At 34.7% G+C, this 19,085-nt stretch overlaps 1 protein-coding gene and 1 long non-coding RNA gene across 4 annotated transcripts in view; both read right to left on the bottom strand.

Moving 5' to 3' along the window:
* LOC147834503 (uncharacterized) overlaps positions 1-19,085 on the bottom strand; it is a 755,156-nt gene that overhangs the window by 324,352 nt on the left and 411,719 nt on the right. The gene's annotated exons all lie outside the window — the stretch shown is intronic.
* The window catches only part of atrnl1b (attractin like 1b), a 191,197-nt gene that overhangs the window by 122,290 nt on the left and 49,822 nt on the right, over positions 1-19,085 (bottom strand). For all 3 annotated transcript variants that reach the window (XR_015504231.1, XR_015504232.1, XM_087276489.1), the window contains exons 2-10: positions 15,122-15,205; positions 14,734-14,847; positions 12,558-12,686; positions 9,399-9,607; positions 7,103-7,277; positions 5,269-5,356; positions 3,685-3,940; positions 1,503-1,686; positions 1,255-1,409 (exon numbers count right to left, since the gene is read on the bottom strand). Coding sequence is in view for 1 of the 3 variants with exons in the window: in XM_087276489.1 (XP_087132615.1) it covers positions 1,255-1,409; positions 1,503-1,686; positions 3,685-3,940; positions 5,269-5,356; positions 7,103-7,277; positions 9,399-9,607; positions 12,558-12,686; positions 14,734-14,847; positions 15,122-15,205 (1,394 nt within the window). In the remaining 2 variants the exon portion in view is untranslated. The remainder of the gene's footprint in view (positions 1-1,254; positions 1,410-1,502; positions 1,687-3,684; positions 3,941-5,268; positions 5,357-7,102; positions 7,278-9,398; positions 9,608-12,557; positions 12,687-14,733; positions 14,848-15,121; positions 15,206-19,085) is intronic.

The following is a 19,085-nucleotide window of genomic DNA, read 5'->3' on the forward strand; positions in this document are numbered from 1 at the left end:
TGTTTATTCAGTATTTCGAGTGTTAAGTATTTACAGGTGCAGAAGAAAACAGAATAAAAAATAACAAACAAAAATATATGTGACATACATTTCAACATTTTCTGCAGCTTTCACCAAGTCAAATTTAAGACCTTTTTAAGACCACTATGATTGAAATTTTAGACTTATACAGGGCTAAACGCTAAAGATTTTTTGTAATGTCTGGTCGGGAAAGCGGGAAAGATATTATTAGCTCTTTCTTAGCAACATATTTTAAATAATGTGTCAAAACAAGCAAACCCTAGTTGTATACATGCACTACCGCTCAAAAGTTTAGGGTCAGATTTTTTTCAGGTTTTTTTTTTTTTTTTTTTTAATTATTCTGTATGTCAAGGTTGCATTTATTAAATGAACAAAATTAATTGTTAAATATTTATTCAAATTTTAAATAGCTGCTTTTTTATTGTATGTAGTTTCAAATGACATTATTACTCCAGTCATTATTGCTTTTATTATTATTACCATTAATAATAATAATATTAATAATAATAATAATTAGTTTTAGAGTAATTTCTGAAAGATCATGTGAGTCTGAAGACTGCAGTAATGAGGCTCAAATTACCTCTTTAAAATCACTAGAATTAAATATTATGAAATGATAAACTACTTTTGAACAGTTATTTTATAGTGCAATAACATTTGACAATTACTGAATTTGTACTGTATTTTTGATTAAATAAATGCAGCTTTGGTGAGCAGGATAAGCTTATTTTAAAACATTTTAAAAATCCTACTGACCCCAAATACGGTCTATAAATATACGTTTAAACAGATGTTATTGTAAGGAAGTAATTAAACCACCTTTGAAAATAGAGTTATAAATAAAGTTGGGTGTGTTTTGGCCATATTGGGTAACACAAAAAAATTATACCCGTTTAAAATGACCTACAAAACAGCATTCCAGTAAATTTACCTGAATTTAAATCAGTAGCAGTAGTTTACAAATACTAAGGTTGATTGACTTGTAATCTCTATGAATGTTTGAGGGGTAAATATTATGGGAGATAAAAAGTGAATGAAAGTAATGCCAGAGCACAACAGAATGCTAAGTGCATTCAGTTCTTAAGAGCAAAAACAAAACAAAACAATGTTTTGGATGTTAAAGAGTGAGTAAATGTCCTTTTCATCAAAGGAAGCATTAGGAATTTCTATACAAATATTCATAAATCCTACATTTTTAAATGGTATTGCATGTCAAAAGTGCAAAGTACAAACCTATGTCATAAGCAAGGAAGTCAGCAGAAAAGCACTTGGCTCCATTGCTAAGAGAGGTGTCATTATGGGTATTTCCTCCAAAGATGAGCAGAGTTCCTCCCAGCAGCACAGATGAATGCAGGTACCGTGGGTAACCACTTTCTCTCAGAATCGTCCTGCAACACCCATCAAACATCATCGAGTTGTTGTATTATATCTGAGATCAACAAGCCTTTTTTTGTTCCCTAAATACATCTGCACGCTCTTACCATGTGCGGGTCTGAACCTCATAGCGGTAAAGATCATCCACCAGGCCATATTTGTTTGCTGGAAGAGATCTGTAACCCCCGTGGACGTACACACTTTTGCTGCCTCTATCATACACACTGCTGTGGCCATATCCACCCTGAGCGATCGCTCCTCTGGTCTCTGGCACCAGCCACGTGTTTGTCCCTGTACACAGAAACAAAATCACAATTACTGTAAAATAAAAAATGGCACATTTAGGATTTTTCCCCCGATATTGACATAGTTCTCCCAAAACATTTACTCAACATTTGCTCAGCCTCAAGTGATTCTGTTGAACATAAAAGAAGATATCTTGAAGAATGTTGGAAATTGGCAGCCATTGACATTCATAGGAGGAAAATAAGTGTTTGGAATTCTGGCTACCGGTTTCCAGCATTCCTTCAAAATATCTTCTTTTGTGTTCAGCAGAAGGAAAAAAACTCATTTGTAACAGGTGAAGGATATTACAATTTTTTTTATTGTGAACTATGCCTTTAAGCGCGTTTCTGCATAAAGAGCTGAATAGCAATGAGTTACCTAATTCCAACAGGATCTGGTTTGTGATACGAGTTCATAACACTTGTCAGATCACTCGAGAACTAAAGATTATGCCCTGATCCAGGAGTTTAACAGGATTTAAAAAAAGGTACAGATTATCCAAAAGCTTCAGCCTGAGACCCACACAGTCTCTAAAAATATTAGTCGTTCACTGCTTTTCTTAAAGAACCACAGCTCCATCTACTGGACTACTGGTGAAAGATAAATTCTGAAATAATCCCACAAATCTACTCTCGTTTTGGTCTCTCTTTAAAATCTCCTGTTTTTTTTTTTCAATAAAATATACAACCAGTGTTGCTATTGTAAAAAAAGGAAACTGAGTAAGCTACATAGTGGAGTTTTTTTTTTATTGTAATAAAAACATTAGGGATGCTCCGATCAGGATTTTTACAGCTGTTACAGAGTACCAATTCCTTATCATGGTGATCAGCCAATACAGAGTACTGATTCTGATTCTTCGAGTTTTATATAACTTTGCCATTGCATAAGCACAGTTTTCCTATAAGTATGAGATCTTACCTTAGATAATAAATTAAGGGTGTTGCATACATGTAATGGTCAAAAGCAGCTTTAAAAAAAGAAAACAGATAAAACAGATTAAAAAATGGTAAGAAAAATGACTGAAAATGCAATTTGGAAGCATTGCTCATGTGTTGTAGCATTGCTAATGCATAACCTGGGCACATAAACTGAATGCATGTTCCTCTGCTTGTAAATTGTAAACAAACATTTGAGATCGGTTCATGAGATCGGCCAGATCAGAGAATAGATCGAGTCATGAAATGCGATTATTAGTCAATACCGATCTTCGGCCGATCGATCGGAGCATCCCTACAAAATATATATTTTAGAACTGAAAAATATCGTATTGCACATAGGTATTGCAAAATCGCAATAGTCACATTGCTGGATTTGATTATGTATTAAAAATTAAAATATAAAGATATTATTAAATATTACTATATAATGATGACCATGTTATTTTACGCTTAATTTATAGCTCAATTTCTGTACTTGAATATGGTTACACACCCCAAAAGACTATAAGGTTCTGTCATATTTATATTGTACTTTATTACATGTTATGCAAAACATAACATGCAATGTGAGATTTTTCCAAAAATCCAACTTTTAACAAAGTTGAAGTTTTAAAACTGAAATAAGAAATACATTATAAATATAAAAAACTAATACAATAACTAAAGCAAAAAAATAAATAATAAAATATTAAAAGGATCATGGAAAGGTCAAGCTAATTTTATGTTTAAGGTTCAATTGGAATATTAAACAAACATGTATGGAGAAAAAAAAAACTTCTTTTTTTTTTTAAATCAACACTTAACTTTTAGGCTTGTAAATAAATGGTCTACTACAAAGTTTTTGAAAACAATATTCATATGAAACATTTACAGTTAAATGTGTTTCTATGAAAACAGTGGGGTGTTTTAACAGCCCAAAAGCCTCTTACATGCCAAGAAAATAAAATGGAATTTTCCTTCATTCCTTCAACGAGTACTATATAAAAAAATATTCAAATAATAATGCATATACATAACCTTTCAATTCTAATGAACAATTCTTAATACCACTTATTCAGTCACTCACTGATGTTATACTCCTGAATGTTGCTGATGTAGCTGTAGATGGAGGAGTAGCCGAAGATGACCACCATCACCACATCACCGTTATCCATCTCCACCAGATGAGCGGAGTGGCCCTCCACAGCATACACCTGACCATGGGCTGGAACACTGGGAGACTTCTGCATCCACGTCATGCTGGGTATGTTAAACACCCACAGTTCATCTGTTACATTACTGGCACCCATCTCCAACTTGCCACCAAACATGTAGATGTCATCCTGAAAAGCACAAAACAGATTTAATCAAAGGCCTGGAAAAAGCTTTAATCTGGTAAAAATGGGGCTTTTTTGCTTGCATTTATTCATTTTAGATGAAGCCAAAATAAATGTGCTAATACGTGTGATTAAAATTAATAAACCTAATTCTGTATATTTTCTTTATACTGGGTCAATACTGTTCAATAACAATATTGCTCAAATAATCAAGTGTCTCTTATACAGTTGAAGTCAGAAAAATTAGCCCCCCTTTGAATTTTTTTGTTATTTTTTAAATATTTCCCAAATGATGTTTAACAGAGCAAAAACATTTTATGTCTAATAATATTTTTACTTCTGGAGAAAGTCTCATTTGTTTTATTTTGGCTTGAATAAAAGCCGTTTTTAATTTTTAAAAACCATTTTAGGGTCAAAATGATTAGCCCCTTTAAGCTATATTTTTTTCGATAGTCTACAGAACAAACAACTGTTATACAATAACTTACCTAATAACCCTAACCTGCCTATTTAGCCTAATAATTAATTAACATATACACACACACACACACACACACACACACACACACACACACACGCACACGCACACACTAGTTAAATATGATTGTTATTTAATATAGTCTAAAATTTGTATGTTTTTAATGACATCCAAATTTAGCCTTTCGTGTGACAAGATCCGACAGAAATCGAAAAATTCTAATATGCTGATTTGGTTAAGTAACATTTCTTCTTATTATTAATGTTAGAAACAGATGTACTGTTTAGTAAATTAATTATTTAATGTATAAAGTTCAAAAGACTAGAATTCATTTACAATATACATTTTTCACAATATTAAAGGGGCATTTATTTGTCTGCTTTTGCTTTTAGAAAACGGAAAGCATTCCTGCTGAATAGTGTATTCATTTCCATTTATTAAATGGATTTTATACATAAATTATGAATCTCACTGAGCCTTAACATTTCACTTGTAGTACATTTTCATGCTGGAATTAAATTATGATGGAAGTGTAAACAATTATTAAATATTGCCCATAACAAAACCAACATCATTTGTAAAAATGCTAATGCAAGGACCATAAACTGAATGATTACATTCATAAATTGTGGAAATTGTCATTGTTACTTAATTTATTGCAGAGAAGAAGATGTGTTGTTGCAGGATACTCTTGCTCAGATAATCTAAGCAGTCTGAATTACATTGCATAAACAAAAGCTACAATATGTAATCAGCTAAATAGCCTTGCTCTGTCATCCTGACACTAATTACAATCATTTAGATTAAAGATTTAAAAAAGAAAAATCGTTCTGTAACATTTGAGCAGTGATGTTACCCGATATAGTGCCAAAGAGTGTCCGTATCTCGGCAGGGGTCCGCTACTGATGGGCACAGTGTTCCAAATGCCACTTTCCAGATTATAACTGCAACGAAAAAAAATAGCAGCTGACATAAACCAAAGCAGAGTTTTTTCTTTTCTTTTCTTTTCTTTTCTTTGGAGAAAAATAGTTAAACAATATTTAGCTGAAATAAGGATTAGAATATTATGATAGATAACATATATCACACACCCAAAATTGTTATATTTAAAAAAAACTTGCCAAGATTGATAAGGGTTTAGAATTGCACAAATTTTCCAATTAGTTAACAATTTCTTTGAAAAGTAACAGTTTGAGTTTTAATTGAAATGCCATATCCACAGTGTCAGAATCGCTTTCTACACAAAGAGTTTCCCTCTGAGAATATTCATACTCACCGGTTCTACCCTCAAACTGTCAAATAAATCAAACTACGCTCCCACCACAGGCTCATCCTGAATTATTATTTGTTCCATTACTAGAGCTGCTGTTCTGTACTATTTTTTTTATTATTTCCATTGAGTACGTTGAAATGAACACCAATTTTCTCATTTTAATGCAAGAGAATTCTGTGATTAAGAGTCTACCCTGTAAACAGTGATGTTTGATAACCTTAATCCAACTAAAGCTCGAACTAAATAGAAAATTAGACATGTGGAGTATTCCTGTTGTCGTCGCATTGTTGAAATGTAAGAATGCGACATGTAAACACCTTAATCAAAATATTACCAATTTGTAAAAATTTTTGCTACATTTTGCAACAGGATGCACACACAACGGTTGTCAGGAATTTGATAAAAAATAAATGAGAATGGTTTCAAGCAAGAGAGAGCAAGAGAGCCACAGCTATATCACCCTGCAGCCCAAGACCAGTTACTCACTGAAGCTCAGCAGGGATAAGCCTAGTTAGTACCTGGATGGGAAACCATATGGGAAAACTAGGTTGCTGTTGGAAGTGGAAGTGGTCACTCAACTCATGGTCTGTGTGAGTCCTAATGCCCCAGTATAGTGAAGGGGACACTAATTTCAATGGGCGCCATCTTTCAGAGAGGTGGTCATTAAACCTGACTCTCTGTGGTCATTAAAAATCCCATTACTTCTCGTAAAGTGTTGGAGTGTAATCCTAGTGTCCTGGCCAAATTCCCTCCATTGGCCCTTACCCATCATGGCCTCCCAATTATCCACATCCACTGAATTAGCCTATAGCCGGTGTGGTGAGTGCACTGGCGCCCTTGTCCTGTGGCTGCGGTCGCATCATCCAAGTGGATGCTGCACACTGTTGTAGGTGTGGAGAGACCACCCTCATGATTGTGAAGTGTTTTGGGTGTATGGCCTCATGCAATAAATGCACATTACATTTTTGATGGAAGCGGGAAACTAAATCTATGCTGAAAATTCTGGAAGAAAAGTAAGTCAATGAAATGGCAGAGATGGCCTATTGCTTGAGAAATTGTAACCACCGTCATCTATTTGTACGCATAGTGTGACAAATCACAAATCGCTAAATTAAAAAAACGAAATGCCCAAAATCACGTAAGCCATGATGAAGAAAATAGCAGCAGAAACTAACATCAAATTATTACATAATGGCATCAACCATACTATGCACTATAACAAGTAAAACAGGAACATGAAAGAAGCATAAAAAAAACTGAAATAAATACCATAATCATATTATTGTCTTAAATGACTGCAAATAACTTGATTATTGGTGTCCATGTAAAGGTAGTCATTGAATGGAAGCGCGTCTGCGGCTCAGCCTAGTACAAATAAGTAGTGTTCTGCTGTAGAGTACTGTGCATTACTACTTACTTGAGAATCATCTGAAAGTTGCTGTAGTTAAACGTGTAGCCGCCGACAACCCACATGACCTTTTCCTGCACCACCGCTTTATGAGATGCTCTTCCCAGCGATGCGCCAAAAGGCTTCATAGCGGACATGATCCAGTAAGACTCTGTGGAGGGCACTGTGAGCGAGCAGTCCGGACCTGAGAAGAAAAAAGCGAGGTAAATGCTTGCATAGTGAACAGGCCAGGGTAAATGTAAAAAAGAGGGTTTGTAAACTTCTGAAGGATCATGAGAGAGCTGAGGCTTTGTGGGCAATAATGAATATACAGCTATGAAAAAAAAAAAGTTTCTCTAGATTTACTGAAGTTAAAATGTAGGGGTTTGAGTGAAATGCTAAAGTTTGTTTTAATAAGGTTTGATAATATTTCTAAAAAAAAAGTATAAGTAAATATTGCCATTTAGAGCAAATGTTTTGATCAGGGTTCCTCCACCAAATATTCTCAAAATATTTTTATGAATATTTCTGAAAACATGGCACCTTTTTTTGTTCTTTCAATTATTCATTTTCCTTCTGCTTAGTCCCTTATTTAACAGGGGTTTTAATTTCAGCAAAAAAGCTAAAAAATAATTTTATATATATATATATATATATATATATATATATATATATATATATATATATATATATATATATATATATATATATATATATATATATATTTTTTTTTTTTTTTTTTTTTTTATATATATATCGTTATATCATATTAGATGAAGTAAAACTTTATTATTATAGTTAAAACAATATAATTGTAATAACAGCAATGCCGATATGCACATCACTATACAGCATTTAAATTGTTTAAAAGTAAAACAAACAAAATTAAACACAAGAGGTTGAACATTCATGATGTGTCTGTTATCCTACACCAAAAAACTATGAAAATGAGAATATGTCCTTTAAAGCACAAATGAAATCAAAACTAACCATATGTTTTTGAGGGTTTTTTTTTTTTTTTTTGTGGTGAACAATTCATGTGTACTTGTCATTACGAAAAATGTGTGTGCTCTTGTAATCTAAAATTAAAATCTAAAAATGAACTGGTTGTTTTCAGTTAAATTCTTAGATTACGACTATCTGTCTAACATACATAACCACGCCTCTCCAACTGCCAATTTTGACAACAAACAGAAATGGTGAGCAGGAGGTGCCTGCTAGGTTGCAATACTTCGCAAGAAACCCTCGTCTCAATCTTTCTTTATATATATAATTTACAGAGAAGTGTGTAGGCACCACAACTCAACATTAAAGTCAGCATTACTAATATAAAGCCTAACTAGATTCCAGATTTTGAATAATATGTTTTATTTGTTTGCCAACCCATATCTCAATTGTTCCATGGGCAACATATAGCTTTAAACTCCTAATCCAGGTTTCAAAACAGGTGACTTACAATTTTGATGAATTATTTTCTTTGCTAATATACACAATCCCAACCTTTCATTCATTCATTCATTTATTTTCTTGTCGGCTTAGTCCCTTTATTAATCTGGGGTCGCCACAGCAGAATGAACCGCCAACTTATCCAGCACATTTTTACGCAGCAGATGCACTTCCAGCCGCAAACCATTTCGCTGAAGTGCCGACCCAATTCACCTGTACCGTATGTCTCCACGTGTTTTTGGACTGTGGGGAAAACCGGAGCAACCGGAGGAAACCACCGCGATCACAGGGAGAACATGCAAACTCCACACAGAAACGCCAACTGAGCCGAGTCGAGCCGAGGGTCGAACCATCGACCCAGCGACCTTCTTGCTGTGAGGCGACAGCACTACCTACTGCGCCACTGTGTCGCTACAATCCCAATCTTTCTGAATAAAAACTGCTTACTTTACTACAGCCAATTAGCTTGCAATAGAAAAAAACAAGCCTGTTTTCTCATTTAATACACCATTTTTCTGTCATAATATGAAAATAATGGTCGCAACTTCCAGTTCATGCAGACATTAAAAAGAGAATCTGCAAGCTTCCTATAGTTATCATTATATCAGTATATTTCCTTTCTCTCCTGGCATGAGAAGCTGTCAGTGTCAATTGTGCTTTGACACTTTGTGACACTGTATAAAAAGCCTGATAATAAGGATGCTAAAGTGATGCAGAGGTGACAAATCCACTATCACACAATCAACACCAGAGGGAGACAACCTACATAAATGACCAAAACTACCTAAGACGCAATGCTCTGTTGGGAAGGTCTGGAAAGGTCTCAGATTTTCAAGCGTCCTGTGGAGGGGGAGGAAACGAGAGTGGAAAAGAGCAGTACCTTGCCAGCTGTCGTTGCACACGCAGAGTTTCTCTCCGGAGAAGTCGCAGTAGCCATGATCAGGGCTGCCACAGTTGTTTCTGCAGTACGGGATGTCACAGGCCTCACCCTTCCAGAAGTTCTCACAGTCACAATACACACGACTCGCTATCGAGTTCCCCGAGGAACACTTCCCGTGGCCAGAGCAGTTATTTGGACATGAGTTGATTCTGTTGAGGGAGAGATAAAGAAACAAGATTGTTAAGCAAAGAGGGGGAAAGTCCATTAATAAAAGGGTTGGTATAATGTGCAATATATCTGGCTGCAGACACATGCACTTAAGGTTAAGGGTAAACATAATAAAGCAGGCATGCGGTCTCAGCTTGCATGTACATCTGGTCTGCAGCATGGCATTAGCCTTTGAAATGTCATAGATATTCAGTAAAAATTGGCTTTTTTCCAGTTTTCCCTTAACATGCACAACATCCTATGCACAATTGGAAAGGAAAACACACTTAGGGTGCTTTCACACTTGGTTCATTTGCCTGGACCATACCCAAGTTCGATTTTCTCCCCCTGCCACCTCATCGGTTAGTTTGTGTTCATACTGTCTTTTTTCCTTCTGAACCCCGGTACGCTTGCGTCATCGAGCTGCTGTTTTGTTTACGGCCATTTCTATGTGACGGTGACGAAAGCAAGCGCCGAAATGGAAAGACTTCCGCACATCGCGGTCATTCTGCTTTAACTGAAGCTTTTGGTTTCGGACATACAGAAAGCGACTCGCATCCATCTGCCGCAAACATTATAAACATTCAGAACATCACACAGTGTCTGCAGAAGCTGTTTTTGGAGGAGACAAGCAGACATTACTGTGTATCACTGTGTTTGCCCTGGCTCAGTCCCGCGTGTATCACCAAGGTACGAAACGTACACACACACACACACACACACACACACACACACACACACACACACACACACAAACACGAACGAATGTTATGAAAACGATAGTTTGTTGTACAGTTGGCGGTTCACTTCCGTGATTTTGTATGATTGCATTCACATCAGAAGTGAACAATGCCAGAGTTCGCATGAACCATACCCCAGACCACCTCTTTCAGGCGGACTCGGGTACGGTTTACGGGTGCACACCCGAGTTCAGAAGAATTCTGTTATAAATGCAATTCTGTTATAAATGAGATTGTCTTGTTTTTACTGTAATGAGTTCATTATAAAACGTCAAACAAAATACTGTAATAGTTAATATAAAGCAATGTTTTCCAGTAATTTTTAAATATTATAAAATAAATTAGGAAATTACCCATGGTAACTATATTTACCTTCGGCCCACTAACCTTAATTAAGTTTGGTTTTTAAGTCATGTCCGAGTAAACTCTTTTCCCTTTGTTCAGAGTTTGTTTTATTTTCCATGATTGCACTCAGCTGTCAAATGTCATTGTTTTAATTTATGACGACGAGAAATGAGAAATTATACGTAAAAAGTTGCACTTTAATTTTATATGATGAAACTCACAGACACAGTCATCACTAAATATAAATTAGAGGTAAGATTTTCTCATACATACCCTCATTTTAATTGTCAAGGGTTGTAAAATATATATTAATTCATTATATATCAGAATTCAAGTAAACCAAAAAGTTAATGATATTGTACAGTTGAAGTCAGAATTAGTAGCCACCTTTGAATTTTATATTCAATATAGATAATATTTTTCTTCTGGGGAAATATTGATTTGTTTTAGAATAAAAGCAGTTTTTTATTTTTTAAAAACATTTTAAGGGTAAAATTATTAGCCCCTTTAAGCTTTATATTTTTTTCGATAATCTACAGAACAAACCATTGTTATACAATGGTTTGCCTAATCACCCTATCCTGCCTAGTTAACCTAATGAACCTAGTTAAGCCTTTAAATGTCACTTTAAGCTGTGTAGAAGTGTCTTGAAAAATAACTAGTTTCATATTATTTACTGTCATCATGACAAAGATAAATTTAACTAGTTATTAGGACTAAGTAATTAAAACTATTATGTTCAGAAATGTGTTGAAAAAAATCTTCTCTTTGTTAAACAGAAATTGGGGGAAAAAATAAACGGGGGCTAATAATTCTGAATTCAACTGTATGCATTTTATTAGTTCAGTTAGACAGCATGCCTTCACTTTAGTATTCAACATATAACCCACTTTTACCAGTAGGAATGATATCTCCCCCTACTCATCATTTTCTCTTCTTGTAGTCATATATATGCCAATTACACATCCATAATACTGTGATATTGCCACTGTGATATAGTTAGTTTGTTGGATCGTATATCTTTTTCCCTAACTGAATCGCTTCAGAGTTTGTTTCAATTGGGCAGAGACCAAATCATTCAGGTGACCGATTGATTTGACATGGATCAGAGTGCGATTGTGGAATTCACATATGGCCAATAAAACCGCGCTAATGGGGCAAACGCGTCAAGTTCTGAAACAAACATCTAGGTGTGAAAGCACCCTTAAAAAACAAAACCTAATTGCTTACATGCACCAGTTGAGTTGACAATATGTAAACATCTGAGATGGGTTTTTGACACACTATATATTAGTCATTAGACATTATTAAATACGTACATGGCTACATATCAAACCTACTAGGTTTTTATTTGTAGTAAAAACATTTTCCTTTGGTTGAGGATGCTTGCATTTTGAGTATCATTTGCACATCAACAGAACTATCTCTAATTTTAATAAATGTATCTTAATCAATGTTCCAAAGATGAACATAAATGAAGATATTTTTAATGAAATCTGAGAACTTTCTCTCCCTTTCTGAAATAACTCTTCTCTGAATAACGAGACATAATTGAGCTTCTGTTTATAATCTCTGATCAAAGATTGTATGGAAATTGAAGTCCAAGTTAAATCAGTTCATCTTCTAAAGCAAACAAGTATCTCCAGAGGATTTCAATGAAACCTCTTAAATCAAATGGATTTTATTTTTTTTAGCTTTAAATTAACTTTCTGAATTTGAATAAAAATATCTTTATTAGTGTTCCCAAATACATATATATATAAAAAAAAACGTCTTATGGGTTTGGAACAGTGGGAGGACAATGAAAATAGTGTTGATGTGCAGTGTCATTAGCTCTGTTGTGCTGTAAGTATGATGAAATACTCACGAGTAGAAGATTTCAAATCCTGTCAGGTTGTAGGCAGCATCACTAAAAAAGTGCAGGAGTGCGAAGCCTGAGTTGGTCTCCACTTCAGGGACAGTCTCGTTCCCTTTCACTTCAGGGACAATGAGACCACTGTGAAACAATTACAGAAAAAAAGCTGGTTAGAAATGGTTGTTTAGTCTTTCTCATAGAAGTGGTAGCTAATTTCATTTGTCATGCAGTAAAGTGAAACTTTCCTGTATTTGAGGACAGAGCTTTTCAAACTGGGACAGAAGAGTGTTAAAGAGTATATGGAAAATTTGAGACAAAAGGAAAATACTTCACAAAGTCTTTGTAAAGGCTCGTACACACCAGAACACTTTTCTCTCATGTTTATCATCAGCATTTTTTTAGATGTTTTTCTGCATTCAAACCCAGGTGATTTATTTTTTGTTTTGCGAACATTTTCTGTTATACCGTTCCCTACATATAAGTTTTATGTAAGGCTTTTTTATGTATTTTTTATTTGTTGTAAATAAATCTGTTTCTGAAACTAGTGAAGAGGGTAAAAGTCAATGATATTTTTAAACTATTAAGCCTGACATGTTTACCCTTCCAAAATACTACAATTGTTTCCTAAAATAAAATATATTGTGTTCAATGGGCAAAAAAGTCTTTTTTTTTTACCCAGACATCTGAAAAGAACTTATTTTAGAGCAGTAATCACAATACCTTGATACCTTGAAATCATGGTATGTTCATCCAAGGTTATCATATCGTCAGCATCTTATACCTGCCCATTGCCTCGGTGAATCATCTTCTTCACTGAATGAAAGTGAAACTGGAATCACCTCCACTGTTTTGCACTTAAGCAGCTCCAAGTGGTGTTTACAGTTACTTCAGCAGCTCCGGCCGTGTGAACAAAAGTGCCAGTCTACTTGGTGGAGAAGATTTTGATGCAGCGCGTCAAAATAAAAAAACGAGTATGAGGCATTTCTTTGAAAATGATGCTTTTACGACAAAAAACGCAAGCAACACACATCCCCAAATTTTTCCAGGTTGGTTTTTTCAATTACTTTCTCTACCACGTGTGAAGTCACGTGACCCAGCTCTGTTAGGCTGAGACTGGTTTATACTTCTGCAGCCACTTTGCAGGCACATCTGATCTCTGGTCATGAAGGATGATGGACCCATTCTTGTGCCTTACTTTGCACTACGTTGACAATGATTGAAAGGTGCGCCTGAGATGCATTGAGAGGGCCTTTTTTTCCGTTACATTAAAATATTTGTTTACAGAAAATGCAAGAAATGCACTGTTTAAAATATTATTTACAGGATATACAAGAGTTATTTTATTTAAGAGACTTTTCTATGTTTAAAATGAAAAATACTAAAAATTATTTTATTTATTTCCAAAAGTACAAGTTATTTATTTTCACTTTTTTTATTAGAAAAGTTTTAGTTAATGTGCGTTTTTAACTTCAGTTGTTTAGCACTGATGTTCAATGAAAAATCATTGACAGTATATAGTGTTTCCTTTAATTGTGAAAGTAATAAAATATCAAGAACAAAACTTGTCAGTGAACTATGTCAATTCTTAAAATAAACAAATATAATAAGCAATCATTAATTGTAAACAAGTTAAAATGTTCAATTAATCGAGATTTTGATTGTAGGCCAAATCGCTCAGCCCTATGTTATGTTCCACATTTATCATGTTTAAAGCAATTATTTCTTAATGCATTGTTTTGCATGCTCCGGAACTTTTACAGAAAAATTTTTTTTTTGATTTGTTGATTCAGATACATATTATTAAATATGTAAATAAATGTGATGCCATTTTAATTGTAAAAAACATTTTTTTTTTCTAATTAATTCTTATTAACGAAAAGTTCAAATGAACTCTATTTGAAAAATAAATTGTATAGCACATTACAAATGCCTTCATTGGCTGCTGGTAAATCAAATGCATAAATAAATATATATTTATTTAACCTGACACACTGTCAAATAAAAAAATTTAAAAAACAGATCATTTAAACAGTGATTTTGAAAACATGTCTCAATAATATCACAATTAAAATAAAATTAGCAAAAGGCCTTTATGCCTATATATTTTCTCAAAGGGGCATCCTTATACTTGTATAATTGGCATCCCAAAAAAGGCTTAAATATGAGCATTTTTGAGATACACACTCACCTGAAGACAGCTACTAATGGAGCATAAATAGAATCTCCGTCGTAGACATACATGTGGTCCCAGCTACATTCGGTCGCAAAATGGTTAAAACGTAACCTCAGGACTGCATTTGGGCTGTAAAACAAAGATGATGACATAACGCTTAAGAATGTGTTGCTGGCTGCGTAATCCATTATGAGAACATATTACAGCAGACTCATTTCTGCCAAGTCTGATGGGCTCAAGGCAGAATGTGCTCCTCCGAGCCTTTTCTGGTAACCCAACACAGAAGAAAACACCCTTGTAAGGGCTGCCGAAGTGTATTTAAATAGGGGTTATGCAAGAAGAAAGTGTGGGCACAACAAAACATGTTTAAACTTTGGTGCGAAAATGACAAAATGACACTTACTAGCCCTCAATCAGCCAGGTGCACTTCGTTTTAAACTTGTAGTTGATGGGACCATCTGTTAGGTATCCAGACGGCTCAGTCAACCTGAAAAATAACATCAAAGGACCACATCAAATTCAGCCCAAAGGACAAACAATACAATACTATGCGTTAAAAAAAAAGTCTGAAGCTTTGCGAAAGTGCTGTTTTAGTACAAGTAGGCACAACGATGAAATCGGTTTCTGTGATTACTTATAGCCATATGGACACAGGCTTGTGTGGGAGCAGATCCACAATGATTCACTGCTGCAAACGTGCTCATGACACAGGCCCAACCAATTAGCCGCCTCTCCCTCAGGCCAGCAAACAGAACCATCGGGTCCATAGAGTGACAGCGCAAGGATCCGTATTGCATCACCGTGAAATACTCAGGGTTTGTATGTGTCACAGGCCACATTAACCACAGTAAGCTGGCAGCATTGTTTGCCCAGACAGGGCCTATTGTTTGTTGATGCCGACTTGAAGAGATGCATCCTTATAAACAATGACCTCAATATTCCACAGACACACTCTTTATTGAACATGCTCACAAAAAGGCAAACAATTCTCAGGGCGAGTTCAACAAGGACATCAATAGAAGGGATCCTCTGTCCTGCCTTTTTGAGAAAAATATTGTAGTAGCTGTTAGGGCTGCTTGATTTTGGGAAAAATCATAATTACGATTGTTTTGGTCATAATTATAATCACAATTATTCAAAACGATTATCGGTTGAAGTCAAAATTATTCGCCCTCCTGTGAATTTTTTTTTTTTTTAAATAAATATTTCCCAAATTATGTTTACAGAGCAAGGAATTTTAGCAGTATTTCCTATAATATTTTTCTTCTGGAGAAAGGCTTATTTGTTTTATTTTGGATAGAATAAAAGCAGGTTTAAATATTTTAAAAACCTTAAGGTCAATATTATTAGCCCCCTTAAGCAATAAATATTTTTGATTGTCTGCAGAAGAAACTGTTATACAATGACCTGCCTAATTAGCCTAATTAAGCCTTTAAATTGCACTTTAATCGAAATGTTTGTATTTTGAAAAATATCTAGTAAAATATTATGTGCTTTCATCACAACAAAGATAAAATAAATCAGTTATTAGAAATGATTTATTAAAACTATTATATTCAGAAATGGGTTGAAAAAAAATCTTTCCTTTAAATTAAAATTGTGGGGAAAGGGTCGCTAATAATTCAAGAGGGCTAATAACTCTGACTTCAACTGCATATATACAGTTATTTTCCTCCCTGCAAAGCAAAGAGAAACAAATACAATAGAATAAAAAATATGAAACAAACTGTGCTTTAAGCATCTTCACTGTCAGAAAAACACTTTAGCTACAAAAGTCCTTCAGTCAGGAGCAGTGAGGGATTTTCTCCTTTTCTTGTTTGATTAATAAGATGAAATTGATGAAATTTCTTTTTACATGTTTTTTGATTCTCAACTTGTTTGTTTATTACACAAATAAGGGTTAATATGAATAATCTCTAAACACAGCGTTTTGACACCTATTTGACCATTAAAGCGATCATGTTAAGATGACTTTAGATGCGTGTGCTCTGCTAGTCTCAGTGTACAAATGAGACCAAATGCTGACCGCATGCTTGTATGTGCCCCGCACACACACACACACAGAAGCACGCAGTGTCATTCGCGCTTTAAAAAACATGTATGTGCATCCCGTGCTGCAAACGTTAAAGTACAAGCTTTTAGTCATTCTCATGTGAAGCTGAGCTTTGCAGAGCAACAAATGTGTACAACTGGAAAGGGGGTAGCTATATGACAGCTCTAGTAGGCTCTAGGTAGCGCTAGTAGCTATTGCAAATTGGTGTTGCTTAAGTATGTTGGAGTGAACCAACATTATTTACAAGGGCCAGAATACACAAAGGCAATGCCAAATTAGTGCCGACGAAAAGCCAACTTTGTTGTCAGCTCACGCTAGCTCTCATCAGGCCTAAAAAGTTGCTTGTGAACACACCAAATGAATGGCAGCCGTCTGAACCGAGGGTGTGTGTTCTGCACCTGCGTGGGAGGATGTCAGGAGATGCACAATTTCGTATTTTTTGTTATCATTATGACTTTTTACAACAAACAAGCACATGTTTAAATACATTCATAACAGCGATCGTGCTTTACAACCATGCTTTAAAAATAAAATGCTAAAATAAAAAAACACTAAATATCGCTATCTATAAACCATAATAATTACTCCTGTATAGCAGTCCCACAACATTCACTTAACATGTCACTTGATAACACTTGAATAACCTATCAGAAAGGTCTAGTGGCTGAGAATGAGCTTTTAACAGTCTGCTATAATGTTAATGAAGTTTTTGTGCGTTTATAAAGATGAAGATGGCCACGCTGTAAATGCACAATACAGTTATGATCTTATAGCCACCTTAGATCATTATGATAACATAATATAGTTGCCTTCAGTGATTTCCTAGAGATAAATACCAAAAAATAACAACAGGAATAACTACAAAAGACCTACGGCTGGCCATTGTGTTTACCTTCTCGAGAGCAATGACTGTGATTGGTTCTAACATTCAGCGCTGTTCAACGAAAAGTGACACTTACACTGAAGAACGAGCTAATCAAAGCTAATCCATGATAGAAAAGGTGGAGCTATGTAAACACACCATGATAAATGTAATATATTTAGTTTTTCTTGTTTCTGTACTGATATAGACGTCTTTATCTTTAGCATGGTGATAATTAAACAATCATCAATCATTTTAAAAGGAACACTCTACTCCATAAAAAATGACTAACTTTCCCTGCTGTTAAACTGTTGAGTTTTACCATTTTTTAAAATCCAATTAGTCAATCTCAGTGTCTGGAGGGAACTAAGCTTTGCTTAGAAGAGATCATTAAAAGGATAAGACCATTATAAATTCACCTAAAAATTACCAACTTGTTTGGATAATGTTTCTATTTAAAGCTTGACTCTTCTGTATTTACATTGTGTTCCAAGACTAATTCCTAGCAATATATTGGCATAGAAAATAGCAACTTTTTATTTCATTTTCAATCTCCACTGAATGTCTATTCAATCAAAACTCTGATGCATCAAAACATTTATAGAGGGAAAAAAAAGTAAATAAAAGCATGAGCATGTTTGACGCACAGAACCACTGAGGTGCATTCCTGTACATCAAGCAAGCATGTTACAATTTTCACTAAACCAGAGAGAGTAATTTTTCCAAAGTCTTCTAAAGATATATTATGAAGTTGTGTGATGAGAAAGAAAACTTTTATTCAATTATAAACATTTATAAGCAATCATAAACAAAAGCTTAATCATACCAAAACAAACAACATTTTATATGATTTTCTCCTTAGTCTCTTTAAAAACATTTTGAAAGGACTGACTTTCAATATTAAGACCTTTTCAAAAGTCATTTCAGTTGACTTCAATTATTTTCAGTAGAGTAATCTAAGCCTATATTTGGAATGGCAAGGCCAAGTAAAACTCAGTCATCATTAACTCTTTAATGGCTAGGTTATTCTATTTCTGTGCCAATTAGTACTGTAACTATTGACATATTCACATACACTTAACAATTAGCAAATACAAGATATGAAGATGCTAAAGGCATCCATATTCATTAGCTGCTATTCGCTTCTGTAAGACTCAGAGATGTTTGGTTGCCATTTATCATGTTGCATTTTTATAATTCTGCACAGTAATTGAATCAGCTCATTAATTCTCATTCATGTCCCTGACAACAGCGCACAAGAGAAACGTCCTTGAGCTGTACTGTGCTTTTGCCTGTCTTCTGGTTTATCTATTCACTTCTTTTAATGTTTGTAATTAAATCTGTCTCTTCCTCTCACTCCACAGATGTGTTTCTTGCTAGACCTTTCTGTTTCACATCAGCAAGAGCTGACTAGTACATTATCTCATCTATCTTGGAATCCGAAATGTTCAC

This window comes from Danio rerio, chromosome 12 (assembly GCF_052040795.2).
Source record: "Danio rerio strain M-AB ecotype USA chromosome 12, GRCz13ab, whole genome shotgun sequence".
Lineage (NCBI taxonomy): Eukaryota > Metazoa > Chordata > Actinopteri > Cypriniformes > Danionidae > Danio > Danio rerio.